Consider the following 21,668-nt stretch of genomic DNA (forward strand, 5'->3'; position numbering starts at 1 on the left):
TTATCCATAATCAAAATGTGTTGCTTTTTGTTTATAGTAAATTACCTAGTTTGGAGCCAGGAAGACATGGGCTTAAGTTAAAGGAAACTATAGAATACATAACCTTGAGCAAGTAAGTTAGCCTCTCAATATCAGAAGCAACTTCCCAAGATTATGTTACAGTTTAAGTTGTGGATCTACACTGTTGGGGGGAATTTATGTATTGGAAAATCCTCATACCAATGAAATAACAAAAGTAAATTATCTCTCTTTATTCCAAAGAAACATACACATTCCAAAGAGAACATATTTCCATTGATTTGATCATTTCAGTGATGTTATAGTCTCTAAACTGCCCAAGTCTGGCATATTTCTAAATTCAAAAAGGAAAATTAATCCCAATAGGAAGGATATTCAAGAGGAAAAAGAACTCGTCCTAATTTCTTTTTCTCTTTTGGCCTCATTTCTAGAATGTACACCATCCAGGAAGTAATGAATCATGACAGAGAGAGGTCATAAAAATGGCTTAGTGTGAGACAGGATAGGAATTGACCAAGAGGTTCCATACAAGGATGGAAAAACAGACTGATCAGGGAAAATGGGGCCTCCTAATTTAGGCCTCTGAAATAAGTCCTGCTCCACAAAACACTCTTTTCAAAGCTCTTTTTACTTCCTTGTTCCTCAGAGAATAGATTAAGGAATTCAGCATTGGTGAGACAATGTTATTCAAAATTTGAACTACAGCACCAAGCAAAGGGTTGGGTGTGGACTGAATATAGATGATAATAATTGGTCCAAAGGCACACATGATTGCAGCAAGGTGGGCACTACAGGTGGAGAAAGCTTTGCTCCTGCCTTCAGCAGAACGAATTCTCAAAATGGCTATCCCAATGCGGGTATAGGAGACAAGAATAGTGAAAAGTAATGTTACAGTCAGAAGACCAACATTAGTGAAACCCACCCTCTGGACTAGTGAGTTGTCAGCACAAGCCAGAGGTATTATGGCAGGAATGTCACAGAAGTAGTAGTCTACTTCATTGGGGCCACAATAAGGCAACTGGAAGGTGAGTGATGTCAGTATAGTGGCATGGATACAACCTATCAATGTGGTACATGCAGCAAGGACCACACAAAGTCTGGGGTTCATAATGACTGTGTAGCGCAATGGGTGACAGATGGCAACAAAACGGTCATAGGACATCACAGAGTATAAAATGCCCTCAGTGCACCCCATAAAATGATGGAAGAAGAGCTGAGAAGCACAACCCTTATAAGAGATGACTCGGCTATTACCTGAGAGAAAGACCAGCAATTTGGGAGAACTCACTGAAGGAAAAAACATGTCAAAAGTAGATAACAGTCCCAAGAAGAAATACATGGGTGTGTGAAGGCGAGAGGAAGAGATGATGGCCACAAGGATGAGGAAGTTCCCCAGCAGAGTGAAGATGTAGATGAATAGGAAGATGCCAAAGAGCACTGTCTCCAGCCCCTGGGTATGAGGGATTCCCAGGAGTATAAACTCAGTCACCTCTGAATAGTTCTTTATCTTCAATAGGGAGTCAGCCCTGGGAGAAGACAGAGGATAACAAAGAATGATTTGAATGTAAAAGTCAGATACTCAGTTTGGTTGGCAGGCTGCAAATCAATTTTTGATTCCAATTTTTGTTTTATGTTGAAAAAAATGTTTTTTAATCTAAGAAGTGGAAATAGTTAGACCCTTGAAATGAATACTTTCTTCCCCAACAGAGACTTATCACCTCCAACTAACAGATGTCATAGTTGCAAAGCAAATGAATGTCTTACCTGGATAAAATTTGTTCAAAAGACTGAATTGAGAAGAAAAAGAGGGACATTTAGGTGGCTCAATGAAAGCCAGGTCTGGAGATGTGAGGTCCTTGGTTTAAATCTGACCTCAGACACTTCTTAGTTGTGTGACCCTGGGCAAGTCACTTAAACCTTTACTGCTCTTGTGCCTTATAATCAATATTTAGTATCAATTCTAAGACAGAAGGAAAGGGTTTTAAAAAAAGAAATAAAATAAGAAAAAACAAAACCTCAAGAAAGAAAATGGTTGTTGGGGAGGGGAGAGGAAGAGAAAATGGAATCCAAAGTGTCAAAAAATGATTATTAGGGAGCAGTTGGGTGATTCATGGATTGAGAGCCAGTCCTAGAGATGGGAGGTCCTAGGTTCAAGTCTGGCCTCAGACACTTCCTAGCTCTATGACCCTGGGCAAGTTACTTAACCCCCATTGTCTAGCCCTTAGTGCCCTTCTGCCTTGTAACCAATACATAGTAGTAATTCTAAGATGGAAAGTAAGGGTTTAAAAAAAGATTATTAAATTTATAAAGAAGGAATGCAATGTAAAAACCACTATAGGGAGTATAAATACTATTCAGTAAACAATTTAAAATTAATGAAGAAATATCATTAGCTATTAAAAATTAAAAGGGCCCAAAATGAGGAACTTTCAGATATGAACCTAAAGGCGTTGGATATTTGCTGAGAGGTTAGATTAGATTAGATAAAGATTAGAAAGGTGGAAACACCTCTGTTAGTAAAAGTCAAGACCAGGGCATAGGGCTTAATATATTTAGAAATCTCATGCCTAGAGAATGTGCCCAAGCTAATTTGAAGATTAAGGCCACATTTTGAAAGATAAAGAATTATCTTTTGTTAGAAAACAAAGTTATTCCATCCATATCAAATAGTACACCTGGAGATGAAAGTCAAATTGAAGTGTCAGGGCTGACCTCCAACTTTAAAATATTGAACATTTCTAATAGACCCTGTGTTTGTATTTCCTCTAGGAATAAGCTTTAGGGATCAATACATCATCTAGAATAATAATACATACTTCTAATTTTAAGTTCTATTAAAGTTTATTAAATGCTTTACAAAATTATCTCACTTGAGCCTCAAAATATTGTGATGTGCATGCTACAAATTTTATTGTCTCTATTTTACAGTTAAGAAATCTGAGTGTCAAAAAGTCAAAATGATTTGTCAATCATCACAAAATTAAATATCAGATTCTTTACTTGAATTAAGTTCTTCCCCAGAAGTCTATTATAACACATAGCTTCAGAATCAGCCAACACCTTGTCATAGAAAAAGCTGAGCTGAGTGTTTCAGAGAATGAGATTGAATGTCTGAGCTTTTGTTTTTGTGTGTGTCTATGTATCTCTGTGAACCGTTAAAGCTCATGAATTCTCTTCCTTCAAAGGGCTCAGATGCCCATCCAGAGGTTAAAAGCCAAACCCTTGATTCCACTTAATTATTTCTCTAGAGATACTTATATGACTATGTTACCACTCGATTGATGGTTCACCATTCTGTTCTCAATAAAAGCAGATTGAAACTGAGTGAACTTACATGTCCAAGGGGAAACATGTTTGACTGAGGCTGAAAGATATCTTTTTCTTTTCAAGTTTCTTATGAAAGGAAAATACAGCTATTTCCAACTATGCCTCCTTCTATTTCAGATGTCATGAAGTAGGAGAGTTGTATAGGTGACAACCTTGAAGACTTCTCCTTATCAGACCAAATCACCCAGATTAGACTACTACTCTTTCCCTACTCACTGTAGTATTATCTCCTAAACTTCAGAAGGATCCAAATTTACACAGAAATGGTGGGGGGATTATAACTGACCTTAATCTCCCTTTGGGATCTCACATTCAGATGTAGAACAAGCTAAAGGAATCTGTTGAGCTTGGGGAGCAATTAGACCTTGGGTGTTTTGAGACTTTAGAGAAGAGACAACACACTGGCAGAGGTGAATCTCAAGATATTTCTTTTGTAAATCAGGTGCTACAGTGGCATCAGTTCATTAAGTCTTCCTCTGAATTTGTTGGTTCCCCCATCTTCTTCTCCTCAGCATTATTATCAATTGTAGATATAACATGAGAAGATCAAAGGGCTCCAAAGTAGAACAGAAGTGAATCTGAAAAGGAAATGACTTCCACATCTGTGTTCTGTCTGTAAACCACAGTGTCTTCTCATTTAAACAAATTCACTTTGTTAATAACAACACTTTCTTCTCAGGAGCACTATAAAGCACCTAATGTTGGTATTAGAGTAATAACAAAGGTGTTCCTAAGACTGTCTTTCTTCATGTTGAATAATCACTAAGAGGGAAAGCTGTCTTCTCATGACCAGTTCAAACATCATAAGTAAACCATTGTTACATCTTCAATTTAAAAAACATAGAACTAGGGGGCATCTGGGTAGCTCAATGGATTGAGAGCCAGGGCTAGAGACAGGGAGGTCCTAGGTTCAAATCCGGCCTCAGACACTTCCCAGCTGTGTGACCCTGGGCAAGTCACTTGACCCCCATTGCCTACCCTTACCACTCTTCCACCTATAAGTCAATACACAGAAGTTAAGGGTTTAAAAGAAAAAAAAAAGAAAAAAGAAAAAACACAGAACTTCTACTATGTCAGAACTTGTGGCTCCCTGCCTTCTCACACTAGTCAGTGCCTTTCCTCTCATCTCTTTACTCCCCTATTCTAACACCACACTTTTAAAAAATGCATATTTAAGAAAAACAAAAAACTTTTATCACTGGCTATGAGTGCCTGGTAAGAAGCCATAGGAGCTCTTCCATCAAATCCAAATCCAGCCCCTGCTTAGATCTCTGTTTGGATGTCTCCTTTTCCCCCACACTTCTTGCCACCAAAACTTTTAGCTTTTAGCTTGCAAACTGACTCCCAATCTCACCAACCCTGTCCACAGAGGAAGGAGTACATAGCACATATCTGTCTCCAACCTTTAATTCTGTTGTCCTCCATTTCAAATCTATGAGCCCTTAACCCTTTCACCATTCCTCTTAACTTCTGACCCTAGGATGGAAATATCCATTCACAATGCTAGGAACTAGGAGTTAAGAGTTATAATCCTGCCCTAAAGCCTACCCTACTCTTTCTGTCCAACAGAACTATACAATCTGTCCTGCTGTTCTGCACTCTAGACCCCATCCCTTTGTACAAGTATTAACCACATGTCTTGCAAATTAATTCTATGGATCCCTGGGCTTTGCTATCTCTCCAGCAGCTGTCCATCTACCTTTTGTCTTGTCTTGCTTTGCTTTTTTGAAATTCCTTATCTTCTATCTCAGAATTGATACTAAATATTGGTTCCAAGTTAGATGAATGACAAATGTTAGGCAATTGGACTTAACTTGCCCAGGTGTAGGGGGCCAATAAGAGAAACAGAGTCTCAAATAGATAAAAATCTGAGAATCCTCTTTTGACCTTTTTTATGATCCATACCTTTTCTTATTGGAAAAACATTATAGCCTTATTGAAAAGTTTTAAGTTCCTAGCAAACCAGCAGTTAAAGCTGAACTCTAAAAAATATTACTTAGTTAAGGTCAGAGCCAGACAAAGCTAGACAAGACTTTATCTGACCAGGTGCAATCCTGTAAATCAAGAGTACAGGACTCAATTTGTTTAGGGTATCTATGAAATATATTTCTGCTCCCTGAATTAACCTCCTGCTAATTGGCGGTTGGAATTTGGCCTTTGACCCTAGACCTATCTCTCTACTTTTAAGATTCTAATGGGTTTTTGTATAATTTGTAACTCCTTCACAGCTATAATTCTTTCTCTGTGCTCTTTGTGTGAAACCAGTATATATTAAACTTAAGATTGCACAGCAAGTTGGAGCAGTCATGAACTAACTGATAGTCTGACTGTTCTCAATGCTCTATTTCTGTACTATTTTAATCCCATGCCACTAAATGCCACTCAGTACCCCCATAAATATAGAGCTGGTTCTCTATACCCAGGGTTAGCCAGCTAATAAATGTCAGAGGGCAGATTTGAACTCTGATCTACCCGAACAGCACTCTATCCACTATGCTACCTTAAAACTTTATAAAGTATATAATACAAGCATTAAGTGTAATGCCTAAGGTGGGTCTGAGCTTGGTTTTCTTCAAGTTATATTATTTGTTAATAGGAGAGATTATTTTCTCATGGAAAATTCAAACTCCACAAGCAATGTATCATTACATTTTTAATCAAAGGAATAAATATAATGAACTCTTAAGAGTTTTTAGTTTCTATACTTCCACCTTTCTAAAATGAGTAGTATTTGTCTATTTCTCAAACAATCAACCTATAACATTGACATGGAAAATTAACTAGTCATTTCATTATATAGGGATATGGCAATAAAAAGTAAACATTATCAGAATAAATACAATAAGTGATTTTTAAAAGAGATTCTGACTTCTTAAATATGATTGTTTGCCAAGTAATTTTTGCAAAGTAATTACTCCTGATGACAAAAGTCTTTCTGTTGGAACACTAATCTAATTTCATAATGGAAGTTAATGAGAAAATATGACTCACAGTAGAATTATGCATTTATTAAATTATGCTCCAAGTCATATATTATATTAACAATCTAAAAGAAATCCTTAACTGCTAGGACAAGGAGTTTGCACTTGATTGAACAGGAAATGGACTTTCACTGAAAAAAAGTGGAATATAACTAACAATGCAGTTTGTCATTGAGGTACACAATTCAAGTAACAGTAAGTCCTTGATAGTTCTGAGTTATTTAGTCAGTGGTATTAACTAGGATTTTATAGACTTGAGTTTTCCAGTTTTTGTCACCAATATTTAAGCAGATTGACTTTTTAAATACTATCAACTATTGTTGAAAGAATGTAGAGATTCATCAGTAGATAAATAATACAGGGATATTAACTAGATTCTCAAAAGAATAGATGCAAGCTATCAATAACAAATGAAAAATTGAACCAGAATATAATAGGAAAAATGCAAGCAAACCCCCAGATTCTACTTCATATATATGATATTTGTAAAAAAAAATTTTTAAGCTAAAATCACAATTGTTGAAGGTATTGTGGGCAGACAGGTAAAGTTATGTGTTGTTAATAAAACTGTGAATTAGTCCAATCCTTCTGGAAAGTAATATAGTACTATACCTCAAATCCTCTAAATTGAGAAGAATCTTTGACCCAAAATACCACTACTAAGCACTTATTCCCAAAAGTGCAAAGATAGAGGGAAAGAACCCATATTTTTTTTAATTATCTCAACCCTTTTTGTTACTACAAAGAGCTGGGGAAAAGCAGATCCTTACCAACTGGGAAATGGTTGAACAAACTATGACTTTGAATATAATAGAATATTATCACATTTAAAGAAATAATAAAAGATGACATTAGAGAAACTTGGGAAGACTTGTATGAATCAATTTTCAATGTGGAATCTAGAAGCCCCCAAACTTGTAGTCTAAAACAGTGATGGGCAACCTTTTGAGCTTGGTGTGTCAAAATTAGCCAAAAAAACAAGTATAACTCTATGGTGTGTCACTTTGAGAAAAAAAGACCATCATTTTGCTATATTTATAGTTTAAATATAACTATATTTAATAAACCAAAATAGGTAAATTAATACAGGTCGAATTGTCATCTATAGTGCACAGAGTGTCTACACTACACTTGGCATGCAGCCCCATACTTCTCTGTATACGGCCACATGCAGCCATGTGTCATTGAAAATGGCTGCTTGTGTCAGTGGTAACATGTGTGTCATAAATTTGCCATCACCATCCTAGAAAGATTTAATGAACCCCAGTTTACCTAGCTTAAAGGTGACAGCCTCAGGCTTGGACCCATCATATAAAAGTTCCTCCCTGAAGACCCTACAAAGGGTTACCTCTGCCCTTAGCAAAGCTGAGGCTATTCTCACTCCCTCTCTGTCTCAATTTCCAGTCTAATCTGACTATCCTAGGCTAAGCCCACATTGATTATAGTCTTTAGTGAAAGCCACAGATTATTGTGGAGTCAGGAGCTAGTGCCAGGCGTGACTTAGTCACCCAGTTGTAGGCAAAGCCAACCAAGGTAACTGAGCAGTTCAAGTCACTGTCGCTAGTGATTTCCTCTTAAGACTTCAATAGATGTTGTATCAGAGTTTGGGATCAAAGATATATGTCAGAAAATGGCAGGTTTCTTGCAGTAACAAGTTGAAGATCAATAGTAGAAAAGAGATTGGTTTAGAAGCTGCTTACTTCTCCACAATTCAAAACCCTCTCCCGGATGACAGTTACCTACTTCAAATCCTAACCCAGGATTCTGAGGTCTTCCCCTGTACTTCCTGGTTTCCTTCATTCCATCAACTCTGTATCTCCATTCTGGTTTATTATTTTCTTCCCAAGTTTCTATCTATCAGTTGTCCCCTTTTGCAAATATGAACCTCCTAGGTTCATTTTTGTGAACCTTGATATTTACCTTTAATTTTTATTCTATTATCTAAACCCCAAAACAATAAACCACCCCTACACTTCCTATGCTATAGTCTATCTTAACTATTCCTAAACTTGAATATCCCCCCAGGAAAGAAAAAGGTAAGGGTAGGGTTTACAAACTAATTACAAAGTTTCAACACTACAGAACATTTGTACATTCCAAAACAATATAGCAAACATGAATATATCCTATCTCTATTACAACTTTCAAACTCATACAGTACCATAACACTAGAATAACTATTTCTAAAGCAATTGTCATCAACTCCTATAATACTAAATTAATACAACAATCCTTCTACTACTAATCCCTTTAAAACAACATTTAAAAACCAAAAAAATTCCACTAAACGCAGTTTTAGCTGTAGCTTTTACAACAAACCCTATTTAAGGAAAAAAAATCTTCTGCAACTGCAGTTTAAAACTCTAATCTGAATAATTCAAACAGTCTATTTCCTAGTTTCTATACTAATTCTTAACCCTATACTTAAATTTTTGCATTAACTTTAGAACTAAACTTTCTATCTTCTGCTATATCTAGACTTTATACATATGATATATAATTACAATAAATATTTACATAAGTGTAACAATTCTATAATACAAGTATGTGTGTGTATATATATATATACAAATATATTAACATATCTACAAAATATATTCTACTTTCATTATTTTAAATCCTATCTATGCCTTAATACTAATCAAATAGAAAATCTATAGATACTTCTATTCAATTAATACATTATGGATCTAATCCTAACTATGTACTTATCCAGAAATTTCTTTTCCACCATAAAGACTCCCATTTATCTACATGGGGTCAGCAAACTATATACATTTTGTGAAACATGTATCCTAATCATATGTCGTGTTGGATGTACATACTTACTTTGACTCCACATGCTTCCCTTCTGAATTTGACTATTGAATCTTCTTTCTTCCCTATATGTGCATGTTGGATGCTTCTAAAATATGAACATATGTTTATGTATTTTTGGAGCACTTTTCCTTACATAATGTTTTACACAGTCTGATCCTCTTCTTACATACAAAATTCACAGCCTTAACTGTCTTTTCTGTCCTTTCAGCTCCAAAGGTTCTGTTCTCTTTCTGTTCTTGAGTCTTTTTTTCAAGCTTTCCCTCTGGGCTGCTGTTATTCTCCCACTGGAATGCTCCTCTTTGAACTTTCTGCTGGTTGTCTATACTTGTCATATGTCTACACTTGACTGATATTTCTCACTTTCTGCTTCTTCTGACTAAATTTCAGGAACTTCTGCCTCCCTATCTCCTAATTCTACTTCTGCCTGAGTTCTATCTTAATTTTCATCATTCTGATCACTATCTTTACTCTGATTTTTCCTATTTCTATGAGCTTTTTGGGTTTTTACATTGGAACAGTGAAACCATGCATCCTTCCCCAAAACCTTTAGATGATGGACTACTGAGCAAAACTTTGAATGGACCTTGCCATTTCTCTTTTGTGGGCGATTTCCTATTAAAGTTCTTAAGAAAAACTGAATCCCCAGGTTTTATATTATGTAGGGAATAATCAAGTGGTATGGCTTGTTGGATTATCCCCATTTCATGGAGCTCTCTAAGTCTCCTTCGTAATGATTTTATATAAGCTACAAATTGGCAATAATCTCCCAACATAGAAATAAAATGAGGCTGACACATTTTGGCTTGTAATGGGGCATGAGCATACAGCAGTTCAGATGGAGAAGTATGCAAATCCCTACTCAGTCTTGTACAGATATAGAAAAGCACTAGAGGTAGTATTTCAGTCCATTTTAAATGAGTCTCTAAACAGATTTTTCCAAGCAGTGTCTTGATCTCTCTGTTCAACCTTTCCATCTGTCTAGAGCTCTGTGGATGGTAAGGAGTATGAAAACTATAGAGATCCTGCTCTATATCCAGAGACTAATCTGAGTGGCCTAGGGTGGTTGTTGGATGCAAAGAATGAAACAGATTGGAAGCACGGCTTGTTAGCTCATAGTACTTCAAGATATACTGAAGTCACCACTTTATTATAAAGGAAATTAAAGATCCCCTTCCCCCAAAAGCCCAAGAAAGTTTCTCACGGTTACAGAGAGCAGGATTTTTACTATAATCAAAACAAAAGCCTTAGAAGCCTCCAGGTATAGATAAAAAACCTATGCTAAACTATCAACTATATGTGTTATCTTTAAGTGGAGCCTGGGACATCTCATTAGGCCAGAAAGCCCCTGAAGTTCTCAACCTTGATGGTATTAAACAATTTTTTTTTTAAAAACCCTTACCTTCCGTCTTGGAGTCAATACTGTGTATTGGCTCCAAGGCAGAAGAGTGGTAAGGGTAGGCAATGGGGGTCAAGTGACTTGCCCAGGGTCACACAGCTGGGAAGTGTCTGAGGTCAGATTTGAACCTAGGACCTCCCATCTCTAGGCCTGACTCTCAATCCACTGAGCTACCAGCTGCCCCCTATTAAACAATTTTTTGAGCCTCATTATCTTCCTTTAATTCTGGGCAAAATGCCCTGCCAAGGGTTCAACCTTGGCCGAACCAGCCATCTGTGTTCTCAGTCAAAGGGGAACAGAGTTAGCCCCCCTCCTGCTGGAGTGCTGAGAGCCCAAAGCTTTTTCAATAAGACTATAATGCATGTTGAAGGAAGGTGAGAATTATGAAAGGAATCAAAAGAGGAATCTCAGATTTTTATCTTAGATATCCCACTCCGGTTTCTCGACCCGAAAGGGAGAAAAACCAATATACGTTTCTGCCTGTCTGTATTGATCTTTTGAGGGGATCCAGATAAAAATATCTACATGAGGTTCTAATTTCTCTTAATAGCTCCTGACAGAAAACTAGTTTATCTCCTTCAATAATACTTTTACTACAAACACTGCATTGTTCTTATTTGCAGGAAATGCTTCTGGCCAACTTATCAACCTGTCAACTATTACCAGACAATATTTAAAACTCCCAGCTTTAGGCATGTTAATAAAATCAATTTGTATGCTCTCAAATGGAGTATAAACTAACAGTCTGCACCCTAGACCTATCTTCTTAAATAATCCTTGATTAAATCTCATACAAATATCACACTTTCCACAGACTCTACTCACCACTGTTGTACAGGGACTAGCCAAAATCTCTGTCATTATTTCCATTTCCTCCATCCCTTTTGGTAATGCTTTTTATTCCTGCATCCCTCACAATATGGTTTCATAATTGACCTGCTTGCTTTATACCCCAACCTGCTGTTGTTGAGTATTTAGGTCTTCTGCCTTCTTTAATGAATTGTTGTATAGTACTCAGATTTGGGGCTTGGATTCCAGAGTTACCACACACCTGGGAACAACATTGGCCATGTTATTGTCTGTTGCTGTTATTATTTCTATTGTCTCTCCAACCTCCTCTTCTATTATTCCCATAAGCATATGCCCTGTTGTCTATTTGGGCTTTTAACCTACATTCCTTGATGAAATGACCTGGCTTCCCACAGAGGAAACACTTTTTTTGGCCATTTCTTTGCTGCCTTTGTACATAATCTTTCCTTAGTTTATATGTTTGCAATATAGCCATGGCTTTAACCTCCTTTATATCTCTTTCTCTTAGTTTTTGTTAGTTTCCTTCAATTGTGATCTCAATTCCAGTACAAGTTCATCTTTTTCTTCACCCTTACATTCCTTCTCTCCAGAAAAAAAAAAAAAAAAACAAAAAAAAACAAAAAAAAAAAACCATATGTTGCAGCTTTCCTTAATTCTTCTAAGCTAAGAGAGTCCCACCCTGGGCAGTGAATTCTAAAACAATTTTTCACTGGTAGACAGCTCCCCTTCACAACCATCTCCTTATATGTTGTAAGTAGTTCTAAGACAAATCTGTAAATCCCAGTAAATTTTCTCCCATGTCAACGACCCTATCCAAAAACATAGAAGGATGTTCCCCTAGTTCCTGTTTTAATTTCTCAAATTTCTCCCATGTGTCAGGTCTTTTTGCAAAATTTCCCATTGCTTCCAACAAAGCTTACCTAGCTTGATCTAAGAAACATAAGTTCTGTGCATTGGAAAATTTAAATTCTGTCCATCTGTAAGCCAAGAAGTTAAATTTGGATTTTCCCTTGTTTCCCTAATAAATTGCTCTTTCTCTCTTTTGATGAATAATTCAGATAACAAAAGTTCCATGTCTTCAAATATGGGATCAAATAACCTAATTGCTCTTTTAAATTCCTTTACACACCTCATAGGTTCTTTGAAATATTTAGGCATTCTTCTATTTAGGTGTTCCAAATTTGAACTAGTAAACAGCTTGTGTATTTTAATATGTACCACCCCTGTATCCAGGGAAGACATGTCATATTGCATAGTGGAAGCACTGACGCCCTACCATTGCTTTGTTCCTGAACACCTGTGTTATCATTTTCCTTTACTTGGGTCTCTTGTTTTGCTTTGCTGGTTTTCATTTCCTCCAACTTCCCATTCATTTTCTCTAATTTGGTCTCCATCTTTGCTATTCCTTCTTTTAGAGCTAACATTATTATCTTCAATTCAGTCTCATCCTTATCTGCAACATTTTTCCCAAATAGTTTGCCCATAACCTTTTTCCTAGTACAATAGTTCTTTATCACAGGGATACATGATAACATTTTTTCTGTTTCAATCTTCAGCCATTTCACCACACCATACATAACAAAATAAATGAAATTAGGAATCACTACAAAAAGTATGTTGTAACAAAGGAGTATGGCCTGATATAAGCTAACCATAACCCCCATTATCACAACCACTATATGCACCTTCTTGATGTCTCAAGCCTCAAACAGGAAAAAATTTAGTTTAATACCGGCCCTTTAAAAATTTATTCCCCTCAAAAATGATGGTGTCTTCTAATAGCCCAGTTGCTAGGTAGAATGCAGCAACTAAAGCTCAGAAATTTTCAGTATGACCATTCTACTGTTACACAGGCTTTATCAGGCCCAACTCTTCCTGTGATAAAAAAAATCACTTTTCCTGTCTTCAAATCTGTTCGATATAAGCAGATTCAATTCCTAGCCTTGCTCACCAACTACCATAGTCACCTATCTAATTACCCTTTTACAGTGGAAAATGAGATACACATTTTCACATATGATCAGTGTGTCAATTTGTTTTGTTTGATTATAATTCCTTTTATAAAAGACAGACTTTATTTGTTGGCATTGTTTCGTTGGTGCAGGATTGTAGAGAAACATCAGGAGGTAGAAATAATTAATTTAAAGGAAAGAAAAACAAGATTATACAGAAAATATTTTTAAACTAGACAGAAGATAGCAGAGGGAAGTTCATAATGGGACACAAACAAGAGAGCATTGCTTCTACGGTATTAAATTAAATTTATATTTTTATTTTTAAATTACATTCCATACTTGGCAAAAATCCATAATTTCATATTTGTATTCATTTCTTTCTCTCCCAACCCCTCCTCCAAAGCATCCTTGCCAATTGTCATGCTGCTTACATACTATTTTTCTCCCTGTACTGGAACCATTAACTCAAAACAAAATGATTTGTCATTGTTTACCAATGGAGTGTGTCTATTTAGTCTGCTCCCTTATGACCTTATTACCATTCCTGTAATTTTCCAGACCAAAATGTCCTTCCCTAGCTATTGCAATGTAGACTTCTGTCATTGTTTTAATATTTATGTACCCAGTGTTTAGGACAGTGCTTGGCACATAGTAATGACTTAATAAGTGCTTTTTTATTCATTCATTCATTCATTCATTCAAATTCAATCCTCATTTTCTAGTCTTCATTGCATATAAAAATATTTATGTTTGTTGATGTGAAATTCATAACAAGAAAAGAAAAAAACATACATTTTTAAACCCTTACCTTCTTGCCTTTGAATCAATACTGTGTATTGGCAGAAGAGTGGTTAGGGCTAGGCAATGAGGGTTAAGTGACTTGCCCAGAGTCACACAACTAGGAAATGTCTGAGGCCAGATTTGAACCTAGGACCTTGCATCTCTAGGCTTGGTTCTCAATCCACTGAACCACCCAGCTGCCCCCCCCCCCAATTTATTTTTAATGTAGACCTTCTTTGATTGGTTGTCTGCATCTTTAAAAATAGTAAGACCCAGCTGTTCTTAAGCTCTTTTTTTAGCCATCTTTTTGGTTTCACTCTTCCCAGACTCTTAACTACTATTCTTAGAATAGATGTCATGAACTGAACTGGTTAAAGGGAAGGTCTTGCTTCTCTCTTTTACCCTATCTCAGAGAAATAAGTCTAGGGGTATTTGTTTCTATTCTGTGTTGTTGCAGAAACTGGAATGCAAATTATCCCAATGAGGCCCATTAGTGCCAGTTACTGATATGATGACAAAGTGATAGGATGCATCATAGAGCTTCTGCAACATAGAGCTTCATCTGAACAGTTTATTTTGCCTTCTAAACCTACCTTCATTAAATGACTTCTCTATCCTATCCAGACTTTAAATATCTTCTCCTAAAGCAAAGAGCAATTCAAAGTTGCTCCTGAAATCTTTCTTGTAGAGATATCAAGAAACTTGAACAAATAAGATGTAAGAGAAGGGATGAGCTCTGAGAGGTTAAGGCAGGGGTTGGCAACGTATGGCTCTTTCTGCAGGAGCCATAAAGTCAATTTTTTTTTTCAGGCGCTATTTATTACAGGAGCGGCACTGTGAGCACTGTATGGCTCTCACGAAATTACATTTTAAAAAATGTGGCGTTTATGGCTCTCACGGCCAAAAAGGTTGCCAACCCCTGGGTTAAGGGATACAGTAAAGAGAGCATCTTTTAAGCCTTTTATTGCCCTGTTTCCTTTCTTGTATCTTTAATTCTTGCCAAATTGGATTAAGCACCATTCCTTAAACATGTCTTCACATTTGCTCATATGATTCATTAACATGGAACACTCTTTACCTGTTGAATTCCTGCATTCCTTCAAAGCTCAAGTCTGTTTTTATACTAAGATAAAATATGGAGGCTAGTGGAGGAGGGATGCTGAATGAAATCTTTAGGGATTAGCCTTCCTCAGTGTTAATTCTTTAGACTGCCATCTGGTTGAGCTTCTTGTTCTCTTTATTTGGGTTTAATCCTTTATCTCCTTGGTCACATGACCTAGACATCCCCTTACATCAGAGGTCTTTAACATTTTTGTGCTATGTACCACTTTGCTCATCAGATGATGCATCTATGAATTCCTTCTCAGAATGTTTTAAATGAATAAAATAAGTACCAGAGATTAATTCTATCACAGGGACCAGACGTTTTTGTGGAGAGGAGGAAGGAAACCAGGTCTCTCTATCTTAGCAAGGCTGGAAATGAAGTGCCTGCTTAGAGGTCCAATCTTACTGTTGATTAGCATGAAAGTTTCGGTGCCAGACTTTCTGAGATCAGTTTATCAGCTTTAATGTTATTATAGCTCAGAACTCCAAATCTCAAGCAATTCACCTGCCTCAGCCTCCCTAAAAACCTGCATTTACAGGTATGTACCTAAGGAAGACAGTAATTTGATAAATATACTGATTTCTATATCCATCTCCAAGAGAATAGTACTTGAGAAATACCTTCTAAACCAGTGGTTCCTAGAAGCTGTTCTGCCTTAGGGAAATGAGAATTGGGGAACATTTGTGGATAAGAGGCCCCTTGGGAGCTAAATCGCATTTTCTCCTATTAGCATAGTCATGATGTCATGATGGTTAGTCTGGAAACTATGGAAAAGAGAGAGGAATTGTCTCAGTTTATCCTGTTTTTCAGCATTATAATTTGCTTAAATAAGATGACATTAGTACTCTGATTTCATTGTAATTTTTGAGCTGCGAGTCTCAATTAATATTTTCTTCATCTGACACATTCTATTATTATGCATTTATTAATTATTTACTTTTATGTTTACATACTATATTCAAATTGCATTTCTAGGTTCTGGGGACACAATGACAGAGATGAAAAACAATTCTTATCCTCAAGGACATTATAAGAGTATTTGAATTGGAGACAAATGACCTGGTTTCAAATTCTGGCTCTGCTACTTACCACCAGCATGCCCCTGAACAAGCCATGGTTCAGAGACATCTGTGCCTCAGTTTCCTCATCTGTAAAATCAGAGGCTTTGAGTATATAATCTTTAGGAAGTAACTCTTAACTCCCATAAACCTAGTTCAGCATTTGAAATATAATCATAAGATCATTGACATAGATCTCAAAAAGACTTCAGAGATCAGTGATTTTTGTGGTCTCATTGTACAGATATAGAAACAGAGGGCCTAGATAAGGTTAAGTGACTAGCCCAAGGTCACATAACTAGTATTTGAGATAGAACTTTATTCCAGGTGTTGTTCTCCTCTCACTCTGCCTCAAAGTCACATTGCATGTTGCCTAGTTTGTGTGCCTTCATTTCTACTCCTCTCCTATGTGTCAGAAATTGCTATTGGCCTTTTGACATCTAACAAATTCTCCCATACACACTGTATAAAAGCCAATTTTCTGATACAATACTGCAAAATTGTGAACAACAAAAACAAACAAACAAACAAATAAATAATGAACAAATAAATAAATAAAAAATAAAAGTCTTTTATTGTTTCTTACCAATTCAAGTCTTTCTCAAAAATAAAATTAATCAATCACTCAAATAACATATATATTATGTACTAAGCCCATTGCATAAGATTATAAATGATATCTAAAAAATCTAGGATAAGCCTAGACATCTAATAATTACTATTCAATTCTTTACTAAACTAAAATTTGTATTGAATCAGAATCCTTTTTTTGTCTAGATTCTATTGTATAAAAAAAGCAAATGGCAATAAGATCAACAAATTCAAAATATTTAGCACATCTGAGTAGAAACCACCAAAATTCCTATTAAACAATTATCTGAATAGATGCTATTGCAGTCCAAAGAATTTTTACCAAAAGCAAAATTTGTAAAATGGCTTTTCAAAAAAGACCAAGCACTAGTCTCTTTCAAAGAGTAGTTTCTTGAACTAATTCCTCCTCCTTTAAAGCTACCTTTGTATTAGCACATACATAGAGCGTATCAGCACATTTTGCTAATGTATCTGTTGATGTGGAGGAAGCTATGGAGCCTGTCTCCAGGAGATTCGAGATAACATGTTATGAAAAGTGTTTTGGAGAAACTTTGGAGTGTCAGGAGAAAAGCTGTAACTGATTCTGGTTTGCTGATCCTTCAGCAGACAGTAGAAGTTTTGACTGGCTGCAGTTGTGGAACTGGAACTATGAGTACCTTTTTAAAAGACCTTGGCCATCTCTCTTAGTGAACATCTATTCTTGGTTTAACTGCTTTGCTGCCAGTGTCCACTGATAGACAATTCTGTAAGGCGAAAGGTCTTAGGCCCTCTTCCTCCAGGTCAAATGTGGTCCTTTGAAAACAGACCTTGGTCCTTTCACTTGGCATTTATTCTTCCATTTTGGGTAGAGCAATTAAAAGCTACAATCTTGTGAATTTCTAAAAATTTCTTCTAGGTGTTCTAGCATTCTAGAATTGAATCTATGCTATGTTATGTAGCTAGCCCTGATTTGGTACCCAGAAGAGTGAAAAGTGTCCTTTTGGATCCAGACCAATAAGATAGAAAACAATGACAAATTTGGCATTGATGCAACATTTGGACCTGAAATTGTTGGGACTGGTATTTCATAAGAATTAAGTCTGGGCCCACCTTCCCCAGAGAATGAGGTGGTATAGGAAATAGTATGCTCCTGAGATGGTGGTACTATATCTTTGAAGTAAATATTCCTTGATAAAAATTAATTGATTTTGATTAAACAGAACTTCAGTGCCAGTCACTGGTAGGGGAAAGGATGGGGAGACACACTCAGAATCGGGGTTTGAGTAAGTGGCATTTAAAGAAGAAAAACTTCAATGTCCCAGGGTAAAGGTGAAAAAAATATAATGGCCTGGGATCTAGAAAAGTGACCCCAGAGAGTATTACTACATGCTTAATTTACTCTTTAAGTACATGCATGTGTGTGTGTGTGTGTGTATACATATCAAGAGGACCTAAATTCAAATCTGGCCTCAGACACTTCCTAGTTATGTGACCCTGGGAAAGTCATCATTTAATCCCAATGGCTAGATCTTACCAGTCTTCTGATTTAAAACCAATACTTAGTAACAATTCTAAGACAGAAAGAAAAGGATTATTTTAAAAAATAAAGTAAAATTATCCACGAGTAGCATAACTCCACATACATTGAGTCACTCCACATTTTACTTAGTGCTATTCCCAGTACAGATAAGACTAAAATTAGGACTAAGAAGGCCTTGGAAGAAGAGTTCATGAAACTTCCCTGATGCTCATAAGGTAGAAGTTGTCTCTCTGCTTTGATAAAACATAGATAATACTTTGAATCTCCTACTTTACTTTCACATTTTATATTATATTATGATTATTTGTATAGACCTTTATTTCTTTACTCAACTATAACTTGCATAAGGTCAGGAAACATTTATTATTATAAGATCCAAAATCACTTTCTTAGCTTGTCTGTGCCCTCTTCAATCCCTGCTCCACACAATAATCATAATGTTTTTATTTTCTCCCTAAAACATGAATGACAATGTCATTCCGCTACTCAATGCATTTCAGGTGCTGATTTTTAGAATCAAATGAAAACTTTTTGTGTTATTTAAATTCCTTTACAACTTGGTTCCAATCCATCTCTCCAGGCTTATTATACATTACTCCCTTTCATACATTTTATAGCCTAGACAAACAGGTCTGGCTATTCCTTGAACATAGTATTTGCCCATCTATACTTTTGCACAGGCCTTCTATAATGCTTCTTATCACCTCCTTATCTCTCCATGGCTTAAAAACCTTACTTTCCTTCAAAGCTTAGTTCAAAGTCTGCTTTTTATATAAAGACTTTTCTGATCTCAATAGCTCATCCTCATAGATACTAGTACCCTCCTCACTCCCAAATTACATGTCTTGATTTTGTATATTCTTAAGCATATAACAAACATGTTGCCTCTCTGAGCAGAATGTAAACTCCTTGAGGGCAGGGATAATTTCAATTTTTAATTGGTATTCTCCGTCTTCCCCTCTTCCCTCCAGTGCCTAAGTTTGCTGAGGTGAAAGGGATGAACAGCCAGAGATTTCCACTGGCATGTTTTTAATATTAAAAAAAAAAATGAAGGAAAGTGTGTTGAGTGGATTCTTATAGGCTAAGGCGAAACTTATAGGATAATGTGGACAAGAATTGCACAGGAGGGATAGACATGGATGGTTGTAGTCTATATTGTTGGGAAGATATCACTAACCCATTTAAATAGCTTGAGTATACCCCCAACAAAGAGTGTCTGATACTTCATAAGCATTTAATCAATTCTCATTGACTGATAATCCTCTCAATATCTAGATAATGTCTTATATTCAGTAATCAACAAATACTTTTCTAATAATTTTGTTAAAACAATGAATGAGTCTATATAATACTTCTTCCTTGCAGAAGACTAATACACAATGACTTTTCTTGAAAAAACAATATGAGAAAATATATCTTTGACCAAACAGGACAAGATCAGAGTGAGGACACAAAAAAGAAAGGAAAATCCAATCAGATGCTCTTGATATGTTGCCAAATTGTATAAGGAAAAACTAGTGGCCCAGTTAGTACTTCTGTAGCTTTCACCCCTATACCATGGCTGTCATATTCTAAGAATGCTGTTTTTTTTTTTTCCCTAAGGTTTGTTCCAGGATAATAAGGTTATAAAAGTATCCATATCTTAGATGTTAGAGGTAGAAAAAAAAAGTAGAAATGATGGGAAAAACTTGTGCCTTTTACCACTTTATTCTGAGAGAAAACCCAGAAAGGACAAAATGACAGAAGAGCATCTGAAAAGACAATTGTGAGAAATAGACTTGGTCCATTAGTTACATCTCTACAATAATTCCAGACCTGTATAATACCTTTTTCAGGGCTTTCTTTACTTCCTTATTCCTCAAAGAATAGATTAAGGAGTTCAGCATAGGGGAGACAAGGTTATTCAGTATTTGAACCACAGCACCAAGCAAGGGGTTAGGTGTGGACTGCATGTAGATAATGATAACTGGTCCATAGGCACATAGGATTGCAGTGAGGTGGGCACTACAGGTGGAGAAAGCTTTACTCCTGCCTTCAGCTGAACGGATTCTCAAAATGGCTATCCCAATGCGAGTATAGGACACAAGAATAGTGAAAAATAATGTTAAAGCCAAAAGACCAACATTAGTGAAACCCACTCTCTGGGCTAGGGAACTATCAGCACAGGCCAGGGGGATGACAGCAGGAATATCACAAAAGTAATAGTCCACTTCATTTGGGCCACAATAGGGTAATGAAAAAGTGAATGCAGTCAAGATGGTAGCATCAATACAGCCCACCATACAGGCAGCCATAACTAGGATCACACAAAGTCTAGAATTCATAATGACCATATATCTCAATGGGTGACAAATGGCAACAAAACGGTCATAAGCCATTACAGAATATAAAACACCCTCAGTACACCCCAAGAAATGGTAGAAGAAGAGCTGGGAGGCACAGCCTCTATAAGAGATAGCTTGACTTTGCCCAGAGAGGTACAATAGCATTTTTGGAGAGGTCACTGAAGGGAAAAATATGTCAAAAATAGACAAAAATCCCAAGAAGAAATACATGGGTGTGTGAAGGTTAGAGGAAGACAGGATGGCCATAAGAATGAGTGAGTTCCCTACCAGGGTAAAGAGGTAGATGAAGAAGAATATGACAAAGAACATTGTCTCCAAACCCTCAGTGTGAGGGATTCCCAGCAAGGTAAATTCAATCAGGCCTGTGTGGTTCTTCATCTTCATAAGAAAGTCAGTCCTGGAGGAAGACACTAAACCACAAAATATGAGTAAAGATGTCAGAGACTAAGAAGAGTTTAATGAGCATAATATTAATTCATGTGAAGTCAACAATTTGTATTTTTAGTTAAAGACAACAGCTTAAAGGGACAGCTAGGTTGCTCAGAGGATCAAAAGTCAGGCCTAGAGATGGGAGGAGGTTGAGGGTTCAAATCTGGCCTCAGACACTTTCTATGTGATCCTGAGCAAGTCACTTAACCCCATTGCCTAGCCCTTGCCACTCTTCTTCCTAGGAACCAATATACAGTACTAATTCTCAGATGGAAGGTAAGGTAAAAAATAATAAAGATAACAACTTAATCCAATAATTTATGATTCTGTCAAAAGTCATCAATAGAGTAGGAAATCAAATCTGCCCTCTTCCATTAAGAAGTAACACTCTCAGCTGTTTCTTCAGCTCTTATTTATCTAGCATGTTAGATAACATATTACAAAACACTTTGATCATAAACTTATTTAGAAACATAGTACACATATTTTTCTCTTAGCTTTATAGGATATTAAGATTCAGAGACCTAAAGTCAC

General features: G+C 36.4%; 2 protein-coding genes across 2 annotated transcripts; both read right to left on the minus strand.

The window, feature by feature from the left end:
* Positions 1 to 592: 592 nt before the first annotated feature.
* LOC123241399 (olfactory receptor 148-like) lies at positions 593 to 12,746 on the minus strand. Its single transcript, XM_044669056.1, has 2 exons — positions 12,622 to 12,746; positions 593 to 1,544 (listed from the first exon to the last, which is right to left on the minus strand). Exons 1-2 carry the CDS (start codon positions 12,744 to 12,746, stop codon positions 593 to 595), a joined length of 1,077 nt encoding a protein of 358 aa, XP_044524991.1.
* Positions 12,747 to 20,150: 7,404 nt separating this feature from the next.
* LOC123239151 (olfactory receptor 148-like) lies at positions 20,151 to 21,089 on the minus strand. Its single transcript, XM_044666421.1, has one exon. It carries the CDS (start codon positions 21,087 to 21,089, stop codon positions 20,151 to 20,153), a length of 939 nt encoding a protein of 312 aa, XP_044522356.1.
* Between the last annotated feature and the right edge of the window lie 579 nt (positions 21,090 to 21,668).

The sequence above is a fragment of the Gracilinanus agilis genome, chromosome 3 (genome assembly GCF_016433145.1).
Source record: "Gracilinanus agilis isolate LMUSP501 chromosome 3, AgileGrace, whole genome shotgun sequence".
Taxonomy (NCBI): Eukaryota; Metazoa; Chordata; class Mammalia; order Didelphimorphia; family Didelphidae; genus Gracilinanus; species Gracilinanus agilis.